Source organism: Rutilus rutilus (genome assembly GCF_951802725.1).
Source record: "Rutilus rutilus genome assembly, chromosome: 15".
NCBI classification, from domain to species: domain Eukaryota; kingdom Metazoa; phylum Chordata; class Actinopteri; order Cypriniformes; family Leuciscidae; genus Rutilus; species Rutilus rutilus.
In genome coordinates this window covers 7,669,048-7,689,918 of record NC_140220.1, presented here as the reverse complement: position 1 = coordinate 7,689,918, position 20,871 = coordinate 7,669,048, and the positions used below count along the sequence as shown (strand labels likewise).

The 20,871-nt window shown below is 39.0% G+C and overlaps 2 protein-coding genes across 3 annotated transcripts; both read left to right on the top strand.

The window, feature by feature from the left end:
* Nucleotides 1-2,824: 2,824 nt before the first annotated feature.
* On the top strand, nt 2,825-12,006 carry LOC311304418 (uncharacterized protein; the record flags this gene model as incomplete). Its single annotated transcript, XM_084431413.1, has 8 exons — nt 2,825-2,913; nt 4,983-5,101; nt 5,220-5,304; nt 5,512-5,623; nt 9,433-9,764; nt 11,362-11,480; nt 11,609-11,693; nt 11,901-12,006. 8 exons carry the CDS (start codon nt 2,825-2,827, stop codon nt 12,004-12,006), a joined length of 1,047 nt encoding a protein of 348 aa, XP_084287539.1.
* A 1,723-nt stretch (nt 12,007-13,729) lies between these two features.
* Nucleotides 13,730-20,591, top strand: LOC311305272 (uncharacterized protein). 2 transcript variants are annotated; one of them, XM_084432877.1, is made up of 8 exons: nt 13,730-13,839; nt 13,954-14,038; nt 14,246-14,357; nt 17,428-19,371; nt 19,495-19,741; nt 19,833-19,937; nt 20,026-20,094; nt 20,178-20,591. In XM_084432877.1, the coding sequence occupies exons 4-6, from the start codon at nt 19,168-19,170 to the stop codon at nt 19,835-19,837; spliced, it is 456 nt and encodes a 151-aa protein (XP_084289003.1). In that variant the 5' UTR covers nt 13,730-13,839; nt 13,954-14,038; nt 14,246-14,357; nt 17,428-19,167; the 3' UTR covers nt 19,838-19,937; nt 20,026-20,094; nt 20,178-20,591. The 2 variants fall into 2 exon arrangements, with proteins under 2 accessions (XP_084289003.1, XP_084289002.1); XM_084432876.1 differs by having other exon boundaries at nt 20,026-20,591.
* Nucleotides 20,592-20,871: the final 280 nt, after the last annotated feature.

The window sequence follows — 20,871 nt, the reverse complement described above, 5'->3', positions numbered from 1 at the left end:
CAGTATGAAATAAACAGATGGGATGATCTGTAAGTTTTTAACCTGTAGTCCCTGGACAGATGTTACAAACTTACCCAAAAACAGATGATAATATAAATTGATTATGTAAATTGAAATAAGATTAGTTATTGAGATAATTTATAATCAAGCAGAACAATATAGAAAAGAGATAATCAAATTAATTTCAAAAATTCAAAATCATGCAACAGAGGTACAATACAAAACAAGTAAAACAATAAAAATAGTTATTAATATAAATATGAACTAAATAAGACCACATTGTGCAGCAGAGTGTTATCAATGCACATACACTCAAACTAAACCACACATTTTTTGCACATAAACACATTTAGGCTGTTGAAGTTGCAACATTTAAAATGTGCCCATCTATTGCAGCTCTCACACTGTACCTGAAAATAAAAGAGATGAATATATTTGTAAATTAGTACATCTAAAACAATATAGAATCTAAAAATATGAAAAGATTTAAATAACAAAAAATGATTTAGCATTTAAATAACAAAATTCTACACACACAAAAAAACATGGCACATAAAGTTAAACTATTGCTTTTGGGGTGTGTGTATTATAAGCTGTATACCATTTCAATCATGCTTTCGTTGGGGTCGTCTTCCAGCATGCTGCAAAGCACACAGTACTCCTCTGCATTACCTATAAATTTGTTAACATTAATAAGATAAATATGAATTCATTGGGCAATCATATCATAGTGTACTAAATGTCAACATTAACACCGTGAAAAATACTATGTCAGACCTGTTCTGAAATTACATTAAATCATTCTTGCATTACTTTTTGCATCCTTCAAGTTATTTTCAACTCTATGATTTTCTTCTCTATCCCCTCTGTATATTTGGATATTCTTACTTGATTAAATACAATTTTCAGAGTGAAGATAGCATCTACAGAGGTGTACTACATGACATACTGTACATTACAATATTACTACGGTATTACAGAATTAAAACAGCACTCACCTCGACATCCAAGAAGTGTGCAGGCTACTTTCATGCGTGCTGAGCTGACCGCTTCAGGCGTAGTCTGAACATTGCTGATCGTTCCTGTCAGCAGGTATTGTTCAGCAAACTGAAACATTAATTGACAGATGATTTAATTCAATTCATTACAACATTTCCAGATCTGAAGCCACTTGTGCAAATATATTCACATACATGCAATACCAAAACTCCACAACTGCTGGAATTTTTTATGTGATTAATCGTAATTACAAACATTAAAGTTAAATTTAATATATTTTATAATGTAATAATTTAACAGCCGATCTCCAAATGAATGCAGAAACAGCATAGAGTTTGGCATATATATTTATGAATGAAAACTGCTGTCACTTTAAGACCTGCCGCTGATGACAGATACGCGGATCTCACACGCCTCACACTCTTTACGCTCATTTGATACTTTATTTAATTCATTTAAGACTGATCTTATGGTGACACTCGACAAAACGGACATTTTGGCATAATTGTGTGTGTTTATATTTTACACTAAAACAATCAAATCATATGCCCCGCCCATATCGTCTGTGTGTGTTTATATTTTACACTAAAACAATCAAATCATATGCCCATATCTAGCCTAACGTTTTCATGAAAAATGATCAATGGTGCTAGCTAAAATTATCATAAATAGTAAAAAAACTTACCTCAGATGAAGTTCTCACGCAAGTAGTAAAATATTATTGTTCAGCGTGACGAAATTGACGCAATATTGATGTGCGCATGCGCAGTAAGCCCTGGTAGGACAATCTGACGGGTACTAGGATGGAATGTCAGGACACCTGTGCTTTGTGTCTGAGGTTCAGTATGCTCCTCTTTTATTATATATATTATAAAATTATAAATGTATTGAAATATAGCCTGCCTTTGGTCTGTTTGGGTTGTGTTTTGGTAGCAGGTTTGATGTTCTCCTTGTTACCAAAACGTGTCTATGAAAGATGGACAATAAAACAATAACTTTTCTTAACCTGTTAACCGTTGCCAGTGCGTCGGCGCACTGAAGCGTTTTTTTTTTATATATATAGAGATATGGAGATCCCACGTAGCATTTGTTCCATTGTGCAAAACAGTGGTTTCGCGGACAGTGGAATTCCGGGATGAAACTTGGTGCCACAGACTCTGGGGGGCCTGCTGAGTGCAGTGAAATAGTTTTTATCATGACTGGAACTGTAATTCAAATGTCCAGCAACGATACTGTCTGAAAACCCATACAGCAGATTACATGTGGGACTGTGTCCAATTGCAGCTTATTGAATGAATGGCGGAAAAACATTTTAAAAAAATAGTGGGTTATTGGACAAATAGTGGGTTCGTGGGACGGGGGCGTGGCTTCGGAGGGGTCGGGGGGGTCAACGGGACATTTGCCAAATATAGTGGGTTATTGGACAAATAGTGAGTTCGTGGGACGGGGGCGTGGCTTGGGAGTGGGGTGGGGGGGTCAACGGGACATTTGCCAAATATAGTGGGTTATTGGACAAATAGTGGGTTCGTGGGACGGAGGCGTGGCTTGGGAGTGGGGTGGGGGGGTCGACGGGACATTTGCCCAATATAGTGGGTTATTGGACAAATAGTGGGTTCGTGGGACAGGGGCGTGGCTTGGGAGTGGGGTGGGGGGGTCGACAGGTCATTTGCCCAATATAGTGGGTTATTGGACAAATAGTGGGTTCGTGGGACGGGGGCGTGGCTTAGAGGTCAAGGGGGGGGCAACTGGACACTTGGTCACTTTAGTGGGCAATCGGACAAAATAGTGGGTTAGTGGGACGGGGGCATGTGGCGCCACACTGAGGATGAAGGCCGAACTGCATTGGGGGGACTCGGACTTCGGGGGCCTCCCGTCGAGCCGGTGTGGGTCGGCCGCCCGGGGAGGTCAGGTCAGGTCAGGTCAGGTCAACTTTATTATCCCCGAGGGGCAATTTGTTTTGCAGCCAGCAGAATCTATACAATCACAAACACACAAAAACAAACAGTACAGAGAAAAAATAAAATAAAATAATAATAATAATTAGTTATTCAAAAACCCAATAGCAACTGGTACAAAAGAATTTTTAAATCTATTTGTCCTACAAAACGGTAAAGAATATCTACGTAAAGAAGGTAACAACTTAAAAAGATTCTGCAAGGGATGGCTGGAATCTCTTATTATTAACTCAGCCTTCCTTAGAGTCCTGGCTTTATGCAAACTGTTTAAATCAGTCAGGTTGGTGCCGACAATCTTACTACACACTTTAACAATACCCTGAAGTCTGTTTCTATTTTTCAGATTAAGCGATCCATACCAGCACACAAATGTAAAAGTAATAACTGACTCAATAAAACAAGAATAAAACATTTTCATAAAAGTGCTATCCACGGTCGGCCCGTGGCGTCGGCCGACCCCCCAAAAATTTCGGGAGATCGGCGCGCACCGTCCGCAGACCAACGTCCACGAGCCATCGCCCTATTGACCGTTCGGACGCTTTCTCAAGTTCGGGACTAGCTAGAGATAGTTGGCCCAAGGTTTGTGTTAGATCTTATGTTAATAGACTGTAAAAAATATGGACAAAGCGTCTGTGACGTCACCCATAGACTTTCTGAAGAACGGTTTTGAAGCCGTTTATGGGGGGGGGTATGGGCGGCGCCATCTTGGAAAATCTTGGGAAATCCTAACCCCGCCCACCTTCTGGCCAATCCATATATGGGTAAAGGATGCAGCGTCACTCAGCTCGCTCTGCTACTCCGGTTATCTCTGTATATTTTAGGCAACGAAATATGTTATAAAACACCATACTAACTCTTTTCGTTTTCATTTAAAGAAATCTTAAACATTATAGCCACACAAATGTGGTTCAGGCAACGCGTATTGATTATATTCACTGCATATTTGCCTATTTATAACAACACGAAATATAAAACACAAACCTGCCTCTTTTCGTTTTAAATATAATATAAAAATATTAAACATTTTAATATGGTCCAGGCAATATGTGCATTTGTACTAAACAACAGATGTTGCAGTAAACAACATTACAGATCATCTTCGTTGTATTAAAATTTAAAATGACAAAACTCAACCCAGTCTCTTTTTGTTAAACTTCAGTTTTATCAATATTAACTATTATAAAAGTATAAGTAAAAGGTACAAGAAGCTATACAAATAAAGCAAACAATTCAGTCAAACATACAAAGTCAGCGCTCTCTAACCATACAACGGTAAAGTTAAATAGCTTATAAAGTTATGAAACTTCCCCTCAGCCAAAACGATTGGCAAGGGAACAAATTATAGATTCACGAGACCAAAAATCGCCTGTTAGATATACACAAGACGAATTATATCTTATGTTTAACCACTACAAAGACACCAGAGTCGGCGGCAAACGTCAGAACGACTAGCCGAGGAAAGGCTGTTCCAGGCGGGGTACATGAGCGCCGAGCGCCCGGTCATCGCTGGATCTCACAACCTGGATAAAATTTTCATAAATCTTTCATCTTATCAGCTGTCAATCAAGCTGTCAATCAAAGTTAACCACGCCCTTATTTGTCATACATTTTATATCTAAATGCGATCTAAACTAACGAGTTAGAAAAAAATTCACCCCCCTCACAGTTGTCAGGCCCTCGGAACCTATCGAAAAATACAATAAAAGTCCATGGGACCAACCGGTAAAAACATGTATTTATGCTGTGAAAACGGACATTTTAATATGGTGGTCTATGGACATTTGCTCCCTTTTGGGACCTCCCTCTAGCGGATTTTCGATGTATTGCAGTTTTTCGCACTTCCGGGTAGGCTTCATTTTTCAGATTAGAATGTTGCCGCTTGGTTATGTTCTTAGATTTTGCACTGAAACAACAAAACAAAGATAAAAGGAATAACAAAAGTGAAAGTATTTTATAATATGCCTCAATAATACTATAGGCACTATTTTGTTGCATATTTAATGAAATATTTCTGTTCTCTGATGTCAGAATTACAGGTGTGCATCCTCCTTTGGGTCCCTCCATCCCTGACTCCTATCAAACGCCTTATGATAATGCATATTACTATTATGGAGCCAGAAATCCTCTAGACCCCAATCTGGCCTACTGTGAGTGGCCTATATTTGCTTTAGCGTTCTAGCTTGGATTCCCTGACTATTTCGTGATAAATCTAGCTGTTGAATCCCTGTTTAATATGATGTTTTTGTGTGTGTGTGTGTGTGTTAGATGGACCAGCAGGGGGTCAACAGTCACACATCCCTCCAGAAGCACATTGGCCCGTTCTGCAGCCTCCCTCTGGAGGCCTTACACAGTAGACACATGTTTTCATACTTAACTTCCATATTGAAATGACTAAACAAAATAAATACTGTGGAAATATGAATTTCTAAATAGATTTATAATGTTTTAGTTGCTTTTTTAATGGCAAGTTAAATTGAGGTATCAGTTGGGGAAACATTTATTCAGATATACCAGAATATAATCGAATAACATAATGCTCGTCTCTGTCTCTCCATAGACCGATCAGCCGTGCTGGAGTTGTTCCCTCAGAACCAGCGTTCTTTTCTTCCAAGAGGCTGCAGCAGCCCAAGGAAAGTGTGGTTAGCTATCAGGAAGCCCTTAAGCAGCAGGTACTTTCACAATATTTTATGGTATGAGGTTTTTTAATTGTCATGCCATAGAAAGGGTCCAAATTAATTATTTAAATTACCCTATCAGTAACAGGGTTACACAGCTTTACATTTAATGATTTAATAAATTAAATGACTACATGACCTGTATGTTGTACATTGTAGGATTTTAATTGTTATTTTGTTTAGCACATGTTTAGTACAAGTACAAAACTATGCAAGGAGGGAACGAAGCCACTCTAGGCTTGTACAGAGTTATATACAGTTTAGAAAATCAAAAACTACAACATGGGACAAGCCAAAAGCATTAAGTCATTTAAAGGGTTAGTTCACCAAAAAATTAAATTTCTGTCAATAATTACTCACCCTCATGTCTTTCAAAACCTGTAAGACTTTTGTTCATTGTAGACTTAGAATTAAGCCTTTTCCCCCGTTATTATTTGATTCATGGAACCGGACACCAGTTATCTTGCCAATAAATATATGTCAATCCAGAGGTGAAAATATAAAATAAATATGTCTATCCAGAGGTGAAAATATAAAATAAATATAGCCTACTGTCCATCCAGAGGTGAAAATATAAAATAAATATTCTGTCCATCCAGAGGTGAGAACTAAATATGCTGTCCATCCAGAGGTGAGAACTAAATATGCTGTCTATCCAGAGGTGAAAATATAAAATAAATATGTCTATCCAGAGGTGAAAATATAAAATAAATATATGTCTATCCAGAGGTGAAAATATAAAATAAATATATGTCTATCCAGAGGTGAAAATATAAAATAAATATTCTGTCCATCCAGAGGTGAGAACTAAATATGCTGTCTATGCAGAGGTGAGAACTAAATATGCTGTCTATCCAGAGGTGAAAATATAAAATAAATATATGTCAATCCAGAGGTGAAAATAGGAAATACAATTGCTGTCCATCTAGAGGTGAAACCGGAAATTAGCGGCAAAACGGAAATGACGGAGAAAATGGAAATGACGTAGGCTGTCTATCCACTGGTGTCCAGCCAGTGGTGTCTAGCCAGAGGTGAGTCTGCGGGGCTGCAGCTGGATGCTATTGGATGCGTCCGGTAATGCAAACCGGAAATGTTTATACCCGTTTTCCGGTTCGAACGTTGGGCGTTCCGCATAACCCCTATTATATGTGGTCAACTGTAATTTTCTTCCCGTCGATGATGGCAGCTGAACCCTGAAATCCTGCACGTTTACCTTCCAGTCTAGCTTGGTTCACGAGTGGCCACCGTTTGTTTCGAGCCTCCCTTGCGCGTTGTGTTAAGTCCTCCGTTATCCTGATATTCTTTTGTTTGAGAATTTCGGAACGCTTTGCGTCGGCCCAGATGAGGCCACGGCGCGTGCGAGAGGTGAACTGCACAATAATACGACGAGGCTGAATGAGTGAGCGAGCCCTTTCTTTCCAAGCCTGTGGGCCACATCGATGGAAGACTGGAGAACATCTGCTAGATGGTGAAACAAAGCGCAATATTTCCATCACAGCCATCTTTACATGCTCACCTTCCACTTCAGGGATACCAGCAATCCTTAAGTTCCACCGTCTTTTGTACGCCTCCAATTCATCCAGCTTTTCCCAAAGTTGTTTGTTTTCGGTCTTTAGCGATGTAACTTGATCCTCATCACACTGGAGTTTGTAACGGCAAGATCGGCCTTGTCAGAGATCGCGTCAATTTTAGTTCCGAGTTCAGCGATGCGGCTTGATTTACAGGCAGAGCCTTGTCCATTAGGCGACATTGACGGTCGCCTAGGGCCCCGTCTTGCCAGAGGGGACCCCTGTAACTAATATATATTATATTTTATAAATCGTTAATTAAGCATAATATTGAGAATTCACTCGAGTGCGTGCATCTCGACTTTGGCAGGCAGTTTAGCCCGACGCATTGCATGGACCTGACTAATCATGATACAGTTCACAGAGACGGTGAGTATCTAATAAATTACCCAGACCTACAACATACATAAAAAGGATAGCTCTGTATAGTTCAAACATGACAAATTTCCGAAAAAGATAATAAATACATAACAATAGAACGAATAAAATACGAAAACATAAGAAATATACACAGTAGCTCGTCACATGCTAATTTGCATAATACCGCCCGAGATATAGTGGGAGACCTCGAGTACCGTAATTATCACAGTATTCACACACACGGATTCCACCACACTTCTCTCCAAAATGCTCACGTTTTAGAAACAAGAGACATTTTTTATTTATTTTTGTGGTGCTCATACCCTTTAGTAATGCTTAATTTCTTAGGCCTATATGAGGTATTTTGCATGACAGAAAATGTGCTGTCAAAAATAAAATACCAAATATTATAATCTCTATGGTAATATCGACTTCACATATTTGGATTGCCTCTTGTCTGTCATAACGTCACGAAGTCTCGTCAGAGTCGTAGTCATACAGCAATGCTATTTTTAGTTAATTGAAATAATAATATGTTAAACTGTGGTAGAAATGGCATCCAAACGCCATCTTTCTGGAGCTGAAAAAAGGAAGAGGAGAATGGTTGAGGAATAAAGACAAGCTCAAAGTAAAGGTGTGTTCTTCTGACTTCTATAAATAGTGCGTTATTTATTGCTGTATTATTAGTTTTACTAATAAATGTAACAATGCCCATGATCGCACAGACAGACAGACATGGAAAAATTGGACCACATTCAGCGTGTTAAGAATTATCTACCCATGCATTTTGTATAGATTTTAATCCTCTGATGAAGTTATCGTAGTTTTTTTAAATTAAGGTGGACCATCTCAGACCTCAAAATGGCCGTTTTACCCCTTTTGATAGGCTATTTATGCAATTAATTTATATTAACTGTCTCTTTTTCTGCAATTTCTCAACTGAGAATAATGGTCATTAATAATCACTATTATAATTTTGAGCAAAATAATTGTGATTATTAGTTCCATTATTATCATGCAGTCCTAACCCACCCCATCCATTCTCCCTTCCCGCTAAAAACAGGTTTCTCCCTCTTTCCAAATTAATATTTAAACATTTCTAAATAATACAAAACATTTTTATGTGATCATCAGTAAAAAGTTAAAGGGTTAGTTCACCCAAAAATGAAAATTCTGTCAGTAATTACTCACCCTCATGTTGTTCCAACCCCGTAAGACCTTCGTTCATCTTCGGAACACAAATTAAGATATTTTTGATTAAATCTTAGAGTTGTCTAACTCATCCATAGGCTTCTAAGGAACCGAAACTTGCTGGCCCAGAAAATGTATTAAAGACATCGTTAATATAGTCCAAGTGACTCCAGTGGCTCAATCTTAAGTTTATAAAGCGACGAGAATACTTTTTGTGTGCAAAAACAAACAAAAATAACGACTTTATTCCACTATTTATTTCCTTCTCTCTGGACCTCTAGTTGGTTCGCGTAGTGTTTTTGCGCAGCGCGTCTGTGTTGCACGTCACCACGTTGGCTCACTATTGGCCGACGCTTGTCATGTGTGATACGTGGTGACGTGCAACACAGACGCGCTACGCTTAAACACTACGCAAAAAGACCCGAGGCCCAGAGAGAAGGAAATGAAAAGTGGAATAAAGTCGTTATTTTTGTTTGTTTTTGCGCACAAAAAGTATTCTCGTGCAACGTTGCAATAATCGCGATTAGAAATTCGATTAATTGTGCAGCCCTATTCACTTCGGAACTTGACAGAATTTGAGATTGACCCAGTGTCCTGGGCTTTGACACACATTTTCACTGCACCCATAGCTATGCAACAACTGCTGTGCTCCTATTTACAGTCATATCACCTTGTTTCCCACAGGCAGACCGAATCAAACAATTTGGTGCCATGACCCAGGAATACGAGGACAGGAGAAGGGATGTGCCTTACCAACCATCGCTGGGTCTTGGGGTCTTCAGGGATGACTCTGCCAGGCGGCTCAAAGAAGAGAAACTTCCACAAGCTCCCGAGAGACCTCGTGTTGCTTTCCAGTCCCCGACTCTGAACCACAGCACTGTCTTAAGCCGATTGGCTAACACATCAGGCCTGGGTCTGGAAGCTCGAGCAGGGTTTGGGGGCAATGGTGCAACCACTGTTACTGAAGACAAATACAGAAGCCTCTCAAGAACCCTGGGGGAGATAGTTGGCCCAAGGTTTGTGTTAGATCTTGTGTTATGTTAATAGACTGTAAAAAATATGGACAAAGCGTCTGTGACGTCACCCATAGACTTTCTGAAGAACGGTTTTGAAGCCGTTTATGGGGGGGGGTATGGGCGGCGCCATCTTGGGAAATCCTAACCCCGCCCACCTTCTGGCCAATCCATATATGGGTAAAGGACGCAGCGTCACTCAGCTCGCTCTGCTACTCCGGTTATCTCTGTATATTTTAGGCAACGAAATATGTTATAAAACACCATACTAACTCTTTTCGTTTTCATTTAAAGAAATCTTAAACATTATAGCCACACAAATGTGGTTCAGGCAACGCGTATTGATTATATTTACTGCATATTTGCCTATTTATAACAACACGAAATATAAAACACAAACCTGCCTCTTTTCGTTTTAAATATAATATAAAAATATTAAACATTTTAATATGGTCCAGGCAATATGTGCATTTGTACTAAACAACAGATGTTGCAGTAAACAACATTACAGATCATCTTCGTTGTATTAAAATTTAAAATGACAAAACTCAACCCAGTCTCTTTTTGTTACTTCAGTTTTATCAATATTAGCTATTATAAAAGTATAAGTAAAAGGTACAAGAAGCTATACAAATAAAGCAAACAATTCAGTCAAACATACAAAGTCAGCGCTCTCTAACCATACAACGGTAAAGTTAAATAGCTTATAAAGTTAAGAAACTTCCCCTCAGCCAAAACGATTGGCCAGGGAACAAATTATAGATTAACGAGACCAAAAATCGCCTGTTAGATATACACAAGACGAATTATATCTTATGTTTAACCACTACAGAGACGCCAGAGTCGGCGGCAAACGTCAGAACGACTAGCTGAGGAAAGGCTGTTCCAGGCGGGGTACATGAGCGCCGAGCGCCCGGTCATTGCTGGATCTCACAATCTGGATAAAATTTTCATAAATCTTTATAAATAAACCACAGATTTGAGCTTTAAACAACTACATTCTCGCCTGAAAAACTCTTAAAACTACATTTCATGATTCAAAAACAGTAGTATTATATTTCAACTGTGTTAAAAAATGGCGCTGCTTATGTTGTCATTCTCCTTGGAACGAGCCTATGCTCTTTATCAGCTGTCAATCAAGCTGTCAATCAAAGTTACCACGCCCTTATTTGTCATACATTTTATATCTAAATACGATCTAAACTAACGAGTTAGAAAAAAATTCACCCCCCTCACAGTTGTCAGGCCCTCGGAACCTATCGAAAAATACAATAAAAGTCCATGGGACCAACCTGTAAAAACATGTATTTATGCTGTGAAAACGGACATTTTAATATGGTGGTCTATGGACATTTGCTCCCTTTTGGGACCTCCCTCTAGCGGATTTTCGATGTATTGCAGTTTTTCGCACTTCCGGGTAGGCTTCATTTTTCAGATTAGAATGTTGCCGCTTGGTTATGTTCTTAGATTTTGCACTGAAACAACAAAACAAAGATAAAAGAAATAACAAAAGTGAAAGTATTTTATAATATGCCTCAATAATACTATAGGCACTATTTTGTTGCATATTTAATGAAATATTTCTGTTCTCTGATGTCAGAATTACAGGTGTGCATCCTCCTTTGGGTCCCTCCATCCCTGACTCCTATCAAACGCCTTATGATAATGCATATTACTATTATGGAGCCAGAAATCCTCTAGACCCCAATCTGGCCTACTGTGAGTGGCCTATATTTGCTTTAGCGTTCTAGCTTGGATTCCCTGACTATTTTGTGATAAATCTAGCTGTTGAATCCCTGTTTAATATGATGTTTTTGTGTGTGTGTGTGTGTGTGTGTGTGTGTTAGATGGACCAGCAGGGGGTCAACAGTCACACATCCCTCCAGAAGCACATTGGCCCGTTCTGCAGCCTCCCTCTGGAGGCCTTACACAGTAGACACATGTTTTCATACTTAACTTCCATATTGAAATGACTAAACAAAATAAATACTGTGGAAATATGAATTTCTAAATAGATTTATAATGTTTTAGTTGCTTTTTTAATGGCAAGTTAAATTGAGGTATCAGTTGGGGAAACATTTATTCAGATATACCAGAATATAATCGAATAACATAATGCTCGTCTCTGTCTCTCCATAGACCGATCAGCCGTGCTGGAGTTGTTCCCTCAGAACCAGCGTTCTTTTCTTCCAAGAGGCTGCAGCAGCCCAAGGAAAGTGTGGTTAGCTATCAGGAAGCCCTTTAGCAGCAGGTACTTTCACAATATTTTATGGTATGAGGTTTTTTAATTGTCATGCCATAGAAAGGGTCCAAATTAATTATTTAAATTACCCTATCAGTAACAGGGTTACACAGCTTTACATTTAATGATTTAATAAATTAAATGACTACATGACCTGTATGTTGTACATTGTAGGATTTTAATTGTTATTTTGTTTAGCACATGTTTAGTACAAGTACAAAACTATGCAAGGAGGGAACGAAGCCACTCTAGGCTTGTACAGAGTTATATACAGTTTAGAAAATCAAAAACTACAACATGGGACAAGCCAAAAGCATTAAGTCATTTAAAGGGTTAGTTCACCAAAAAATTACATTTCTGTCAATAATTACTCACCCTCATGTCTTTCAAAACCTGTAAGACTTTTGTTCATTGTAGACTTAGAATTAAGCCTTTTCCCCCGTTATTATTTGATTCATGGAACCGGACACCAGTTATCTTGCCAAGAAAAATCTTTATTCGTCAGCTTAGGAGAGAAACTTTAGAAGATGTTGTATTCGTGTCAGGTCTATGTGTTCCGAATGTTTCTCTGCCGTAGTACAGTAAGATTGAGCTTATATACACCACTGAGTGACTTTCAACTTCCTTGTAAGATAGAAAAACATGTTGCTTATGTTTAAAAATGGAAAGCATACCTCATGCTTACACGTGGTACAATCCACTTTCCCTCTGTGTATACATTAGTGGTACATTTGCATCAGTTGAAACATTCCTTTCCTTTTTCCAAAGAACATGCCAACTGAAGTATCATCATTAGTGGAACATCTCTGCTCAGTGAATGTTGCATTGCACACATACCTCTAAGCAAAATATATAACTCTCCCAACTCCCCTCCTTGTTTTTAAAATATGATCCTTAAACACATGTGTCCATGCAATCTATAGTCTAACTCATGTATTTTGAACTTCATAAGATAATAGAACTGATTATGAATACGAATAAAGAATAATAATACAGATACATAATATTAAATAATGAAATTATAAATTTAAAAGATGAAATTTTAGTCTTCATTCATCTTCGGAACTTAATACTGAAAGATATATCAGATAGCTGGAAAGATGTTTGTTTAACTGCCTGGTTGCAAGATCATTGAGTCTGAAATAGTGCAGTGAAGGGGTTTGAAGACGGATGGCCTTGAATGCTACTGAGTTCCCCAAGAACTTCAGCAGTCTATTATACTATTTCCAAAGGTAAAGGGAATCTAGAGGCTGTCAATCAAGCTGTCAATCAAAGTTAACCACGCCCTTATTTGTCATACATTTTATATCTAAATACGATCTAAACTAACGAGTTAGAAAAAAATTCACCCCCCTCACAGTTGTCAGGCCCTCGGAACCTATCGAAAAATACAATAAAAGTCCATGGGACCAACCTGTAAAAACATGTATTTATGCTGTGAAAACGGACATTTTAATATGGTGGTCTATGGACATTTGCTCCCTTTTGGGACCTCCCTCTAGCGGATTTTCGATGTATTGCAGTTTTTCGCACTTCCAGGTAGGCTTCATTTTTCAGATTAGAATGTTGCCGCTTGGTTATGTTCTTAGATTTTGCACTGAAAAAACAAAGATAAAAGAAATAACAAAAGTGAAAGTATTTTATAATATGCCTCAATAATACTATAGGCACTATTTTGTTGCATATTTAATGAAATATTTCTGTTCTCTGATGTCAGAATTACAGGTGTGCATCCTCCTTTGGGTCCCTCCATCCCTGACTCCTATCAAACGCCTTATGATAATGCATATTACTATTATGGAGCCAGAAATCCTCTAGACCCCAATCTGGCCTACTGTGAGTGGCCTATATTTGCTTTAGCGTTCTAGCTTGGATTCCCTGACTATTTTGTGATAAATCTAGCTGTTGAATCCCTGTTTAATATGATGTTTTTGTGTGTGTGTGTGTTAGATGGACCAGCAGGGGGTCAACAGTCACACATCCCTCCAGAAGCACATTGGCCCGTTCTGCAGCCTCCCTCTGGAGGCCTTACACAGTAGACACATGTTTTCATACTTAACTTCCATATTGAAATGACTAAACAAAATAAATACTGTGGAAATATGAATTTCTAAATAGATTTATAATGTTTTAGTTGCTTTTTTAATGGCAAGGTAAATTGAGGTATCAGTTGGGGAAACATTTATTCAGATATACCAGAATATAATCGAATAACATAATGCTCGTCTCTGTCTCTCCATAGACCGATCAGCCGTGCTGGAGTTGTTCCCTCAGAACCAGCGTTCTTTTCTTCCAAGAGGCTGCAGCAGCCCAAGGAAAGTGTGGTTAGCTATCAGGAAGCCCTTAAGCAGCAGGTACTTTCACAATATTTTATGGTATGAGGTTTTTTAATTGTCATGCCATAGAAAGGGTCCAAATTAATTATTTAAATTACCCTATCAGTAACAGGGTTACACAGCTTTACATTTAATGATTTAATAAATTAAATGACTACATGACCTGTATGTTGTACATTGTAGGATTTTAATTGTTATTTTGTTTAGCACATGTTTAGTACAAGTACAAAACTATGCAAGGAGGGAACGAAGCCACTCTAGGCTTGTACAGAGTTATATACAGTTTAGAAAATCAAAAACTACAACATGGGACAAGCCAAAAGCATTAAGTCATTTAAAGGGTTAGTTCACCAAAAAATTACATTTCTGTCAATAATTACTCACCCTCATGTCTTTCAAAACCTGTAAGACTTTTGTTCATTGTAGACTTAGAATTAAGCCTTTTCCCCCGTTATTATTTGATTCATGGAACCGGACACCAGTTATCTTGCCAAGAAAAATCTTTATTCGTCAGCTTAGGAGAGAAACTTGAGAAGATGTTGTATTCGTGTCAGGTCTATGTGTTCCGAATGTTTCTCTGCCGTAGTACAGTAAGATTGAGCTTATATACACCACTGAGTGACTTTCAACTTCCTTGTAAGATAGAAAAACATGTTGCTTATGTTTAAAAATGGAAAGCATACCTCATGCAGGGTCTCCGTGGATCCTTAAAAAGTCTTAAAAGGTCGTAAATTAGATTTTTCAAATTTAAGGCCATAAAAAGTCTTAAATCATGTTTTTTTTAAAAATGTCTTATTTTTACTTATGAAAGGTCTTAAATTTTAGATGACACTTTGACTTATCTAAATGCTTTCGAAATTGAAATCTAATTAGCGTAGGCCTACGTATTCTTTTTTTAAATCTATCTTGGTGGATTTGCTTGTTCACATGACAATTCGCGTCACTTAAGGCAGTATTAGCCTACGTCTGTCTCCTGCACGCGAGAGGAGAGAAGAAAACGAGTAAATGTCAGTTTGATTTAAGTTCATTCTTTATGTGCTTAGGAGTGTGCGATGTTGTCTGTGAACTATGATGATATTGTAATCATTGTTTTAACTATGTACGAGGCACTGCGAGTGCGAGCTGACATCGCGTTTCTCTCATGCTTGCTTTCACTGCGTGATGTGTCAGTGTAGTTATAGATGTCCCTAAATGAGTTTTTGTCTTATATTTATATCATATTATGTTGTTATATTAGAATATCACATGAGCAAGAGTGCCGTTTTCCTTTGCACAACTGCAAATGTGCTATTTATTTTATACAACAGTTAAATTAAAAATAAAGTTAATATTGTGAGTTACTTTTTGGACACAATATTGTCAATTTTCACTTTATTTCGCAGACGAGAATTTCATAATGAAGCCGTAGTCCAACAGACAGCGATGTTGTTTTTTGTTGTTGTTGTTTTTTTTTTACTGAAATCCGCGTTTTGAACGAATCCTTTCAACGATTCAATGACCAATCAATTTCTGAATGAATCAGCCTTTTGAACAAATCAGTTGACTCCAACAACTCGCTTAAGACAGTGACTTGCCGCCACCTACTGGTGGTTTCAGTTTCATATTTAAAGTATCCTTTAATTAAAATGTTAAAATTATAAATCATTTCATATTTAAATATTGAATAGCTTTATTTATGCAATTGTAAATGAAGTGTAAATATAGTAATGCCAGTTTAGATGCCGCTTCTGTGTCACCTCTGCACTGCAAGGATGGATTTAAATTTAAATTAGAATAACACAGTACCAATGTCAAATTAAATAATTAATTTAATTTGAATGTTAGAATTTGACATAAAAGGTGATGCATACCTCTAAATACGTTTAGAAACAATGTCCATATATAGGTGAAAATGCCCCTGGAAATCAATTTAAGGTGGCAAATATTGCCCCTCAATAAAAATGTTAATTTCTGTCAATGCTGTGAACTGACCACTATAGAATATAAAAATTATGAATATCTTCGTGAGTCTGCTTTCAACAACAGGCCTAAACCAGCCGGGATACCAGTACAAAAACACAATCAGAAAAATATCATCTAATTATTATCAACAAAACTTAGAAAATATATAGACATATTTTTGTCAATATTGCGCACCCCTAATGTACGGTATTAATTTTGATTTCTTCAGGTCTTAAAAAGGTCTTAAAAAGCCTTAAATTTGACTTTAAAAATTGTGCAGATACCCTGTCATGCTTACACGTGGTACAATCCACTTTCCCTCTGTGTATACATTAGTGGTACATTTGCATCAGTTGAAACATTCCTTTCCTTTTTCCAAAGAACATGCCAACTGAAGTATCATCATTAGTGGAACATCTCTGCTCAGTGAATGTTGCATTGCACACATACCTCTAAGCAAAATATATAACTCTCCCAGCTCCCCTCCTTGTTTTTAAAATATGATCCTTAAACACATGTGTCCATGCAATCTATAGTCTAACTCATGTATTTTGAACTTCATAAGATAATAGAACTGATTATGAATACGAATAAAGAATAATAATACAGATACATAATATTAAATAATGAAATTATAAATTTAATAGATTAAATTTTAGTCTTCATTCATCTTCGGAACTTAATACTGAAAGATATATCAGATAGCTGGAAAGATGTTTGTTTAACTGCCTGGTTGCAAGATCATTGAGTCTGAAATAGTGCAGTGAAGGGGTTTGAAGACGGATGGCCTTGAATGCTACTGAGTTCCCCAAGAACTTCAGCAGTCTATTATACTATTTCCAAAGGTAAAGGGAATCTAGAGGCAGATCAGGGTTACGATCAGAAGTGGTTAACTGAAAGTTTGAACTTTTCTTCTCAGAGGTTGACATTAACTTATTTGACATTAAGGCTTCATTCAGGTAGGCAGCAATTTTCCCCGTACCCAACTCTTCCATTTAGTTTATTTGTAGTTTGAAGAGCAAAACAAACACATTCATTTGTCAAAATACGGCAGATAAGGTTTTAACTTTTTTCTCTTGTCTGAAAATCAAACCAGATGATGCACTGTTTGAACAAAGCCTAATTGTCTGAATTTTATGGAGCACAGATTCAAGAACGACAGCAGAGACGGTATCATGAGAAGGTGGAAAAACCAGGTGCAACCACTGTTACTGAAGACAAATACAGAAGCCTCTCAAGAACCCTGGGGAAGGTAGTCCAAATAGGGGGTTCGTGGAAAAACGCCCATACAAATAAGCTGCCATTGGACGCATAGTGCCCCTGATGGATCGTAGGGCGATTATGGATGACAATTGCCCATTAAATAATTTCAGAGCCTTTGCTCTAGAGCCCGGCGCTTTCGGGTATGTCGCTCGGGGTGGGCCCTGGGGTCACCGTGCCGAATTTGGGGCCCCTGGGACCTTTCTATATCACTCCAACTCGCCAATTAATGTTAGAGGGCCGAAAATGTCAGTTTTAGGGTTAGGGGAAATTTAGATCCAAGCCCCAAACCTAAGGTCTGAGTCTGGTTATGCACGGGCCCTAACACAACTGGCCGCTTCGAACACAGACACGCAAGGATGGACCAAAATAATGTCCAGAGAGATGTATAAAAATATAAAAGGAGGGTTAAATCACCGTGGGGTACGCCAATGAGGGCTTGATGCAAGAAAAACTGATGGTAGGTGTTAGTGAGAAAGTGAGAGGGGCATCAATACAACTTACCCACGTCTGTTTGGACGAAGGGAGACATTTAAAAATTAAAACAGACCAACTCACGCCTGTTTGGGCGTTGAGAAAAATTTATATTAGGCTCTACTACATCACCACACACCAAATGATGGAGGCCATTTTATGTTTTACAGTCTGCGTCATTCAGGGACATCTCGCGACGCGTTTCGAGCTCGACCACAGCTCTCATCAGGCGATTTTGAATGACTGTCTCTAATCCCCTCAGCTTTATGGCTTTCAAAAAGGGGCGTGGCCCCTCTAACTGTCACACAAGCACCTTTCAGCATAAAATAATGCGTCATAAATCATCTTTCTGCTATAAAACTTTTTGTTTTTTATTTTTTATTTTTTATAAATCCACACATACACTCAGAAACATCACTCGGAACACCCCAGCGCCGTGAACGAAGTCCAGAGTATCAGGCACTGGCTGGATTAGGGGAAATGAAGATCCAAGCCCCAAACCTAAGGTCTGAGTCTGGTTATGCACGGGCCCTAACACAACTGGCCGCTTCGAACACAGACACGCAAGGATGGACCAAAATAATGTCCAGAGAGATGTATAAAAATATAAAAGGAGGGTTAAATCACCGTGGGGTACGCCATTGAGGGCTTGATGCAAGAAAAACTGATGGTAGGTGTTAGTGAGAAAGTGAGAGGGGCATCAATACAACTTACCCACGTCTGTTTGGACGAAGGGAGACATTTAAAAATTAAAACAGACCAACTCACGCCTGTTTGGGCGTTGAGAAAAAATTATATTAGGCTCTACTACATCAGGGTTAGGGTTAGGGAATATTTTTGCCTTCGCTCTACAGACCGGTGCTTTCGGTATGTCGATCGGGGCGTGCCCAGGGGTCACCGTGATTTTGCATAATTAATGAGCTGTGGGCTATATTTTCGGGCCTAAATGTATCCATCCAGGGTAGTCATTTAAGGCCGAGGTCCCGGAAGGGCACAGGAATTGTTTTATTGCAATTGTTTTATTTATTTAACAAGAATTCAAACATGTCAGAAGCTGACTCGTATCTTTTTATTCTTTAAAGATGTACAAACGAATTAAGAGTGGGTGAGTTGATCGATATATATTGATCGTAGTTCCTTATGCCATCACAAAATGTTACAAATTTGCACATCACATCATTTTGTGTCACACACTGTGTGTTTGGACTTTTTTGACACATCTTTTCTTACAGCTATCAGGTGTCCGACCAAATTTGCCCGCCGCAGGGTGAAGCTGGCCAACTTGGCCTGCCCGCTCTGCGGAAAGGTCGTCAAGTACCCGGAGAAGCACCTGCTCAATGGGCACCGGGACTTGACGGTAAGTCCACTGTTAAAACTGACACGATCGTGATTGACCCGTTGTTTTAAATCAGTGTGTGAAACAGCCGTCTGTTTATTGTCAATTTAACGTGTGCGGTCGTGTTTTTTATTACGTTTTCAGACCCGCTCGAGGTCCATGGCAGTGCGGGCGTTGGAGAGGTCGGTGACCGTGGGGAAGCTGCGGCTCCTTCGCGACAGCGACCCAGCCGTCCCTATGGTCGACGACTTCTCCCAGGCAGAGGCCCGACCGGCTCAGGTGTCGGCTCTGCCGCCTCAAGTGCTCGCCTCAGCAGCCGAGCCGGAACAACCAGCTGCGGCCCTGCCACCACCAGCCGAGGATGAGGATGAGGAGCTGCAGGCCATAATTGGTATGAATCCGTTTATCGTCACAATCCTAACAGTAACTCAAATTAATTATTAGTTATTAACAGCTACATTTTTTATGTTATTTTTTATCAGACTAACTTTTTGAAAGATTTGAGGGCCTGGCGGAGCCTCTTCCCGTCTTTGAGGAGTTGCTGCCGGGCAGGCCGTCGAGCCCTGACGGCCTGGAGGCCCTCCTGAGTACGAATCCGTTTTTATTATCACAATCCTAATGGTGCTGCAGTTACTCGATAAGTGTGGTGACCTAAATTGATGGTTTGTTTTTCAGATGAGCTCCTGCCCAAGTACGAGCCCTTTCCGGCAGACGGGGAGGAGGAGGACCCAGGGGCCCTCACGTGTATGAATCCGTTTATCTTCACAATAAGATTGCAGTTACTCGATAGGTGGTCCACTAAATTGATTTTTCTGTTTGTTTTTCAGACGAGAGCTTTGCCCCCGATTTTGATGATGAGTGGAGTGATTGTTTGTTTTGATTTGTCTGTTCGTCTTTTCTCTGTTTGTCTTTTCTCTGTGTTTTTTTTTATAAATAAATGAAATGAAATTTGAAGTTGGGTGTCTGTGTCCATTGTGTTCTTGTCTTTCTCACACCACCAATCGGACACGTTCCACTAACCCTTTCAAGCGATTTCAGTGCTCACTTTTGCACAAAAATGCATTCAGGTTTAGGACCTAGCACACTGTCCGACCCTAACACCGCTTGGAAAGGGCCGATCCACCAGGGGGCGCCGTTTTCCTTCTCGTCACGGCCCCCCGGAGCGGGTTGAAAAGTTTGGTGGACCTGCGACCTCGTTCAGGGGTCGAAAGGCCGAAAAAGGGTGAAAAACACACATTTTGTATTTTGCACTGAACGAGGTCCCGGAAAGTCACAGCAGAAATGTTGGCGTTTCACATTTAAAACAGTCTTTTCTCAGTCTAAACCTAAAGTGACGTTGACAAACTATATGTCGTTTGAAAGCTCACAGCACCTAGTTTTGATATTCGGCGTCTGATTTTCAATACGTACGACAAAAGAACAGAAATGTATTCATTTGTGTTCATTTAACTGTTTTTAGCTTCCGGGACCTTTTTTTTTTTTTTTTTTTTACCACCGAAATGACCGGAAAATTAGTGGATC

Coding starts and splice junctions, on each gene's coding strand:
- LOC311305272 (XM_084432877.1), top strand. CDS start 19,168: ATGTTACAAATTTGCACATCACATCATTTTGTGTCACACACTGTGTGT. Junction 19,372..19,494: donor ATGGGCACCGGGACTTGACG/GTAAGTCCACTG, acceptor TTACGTTTTCAG/ACCCGCTCGAGGTCCATGGC.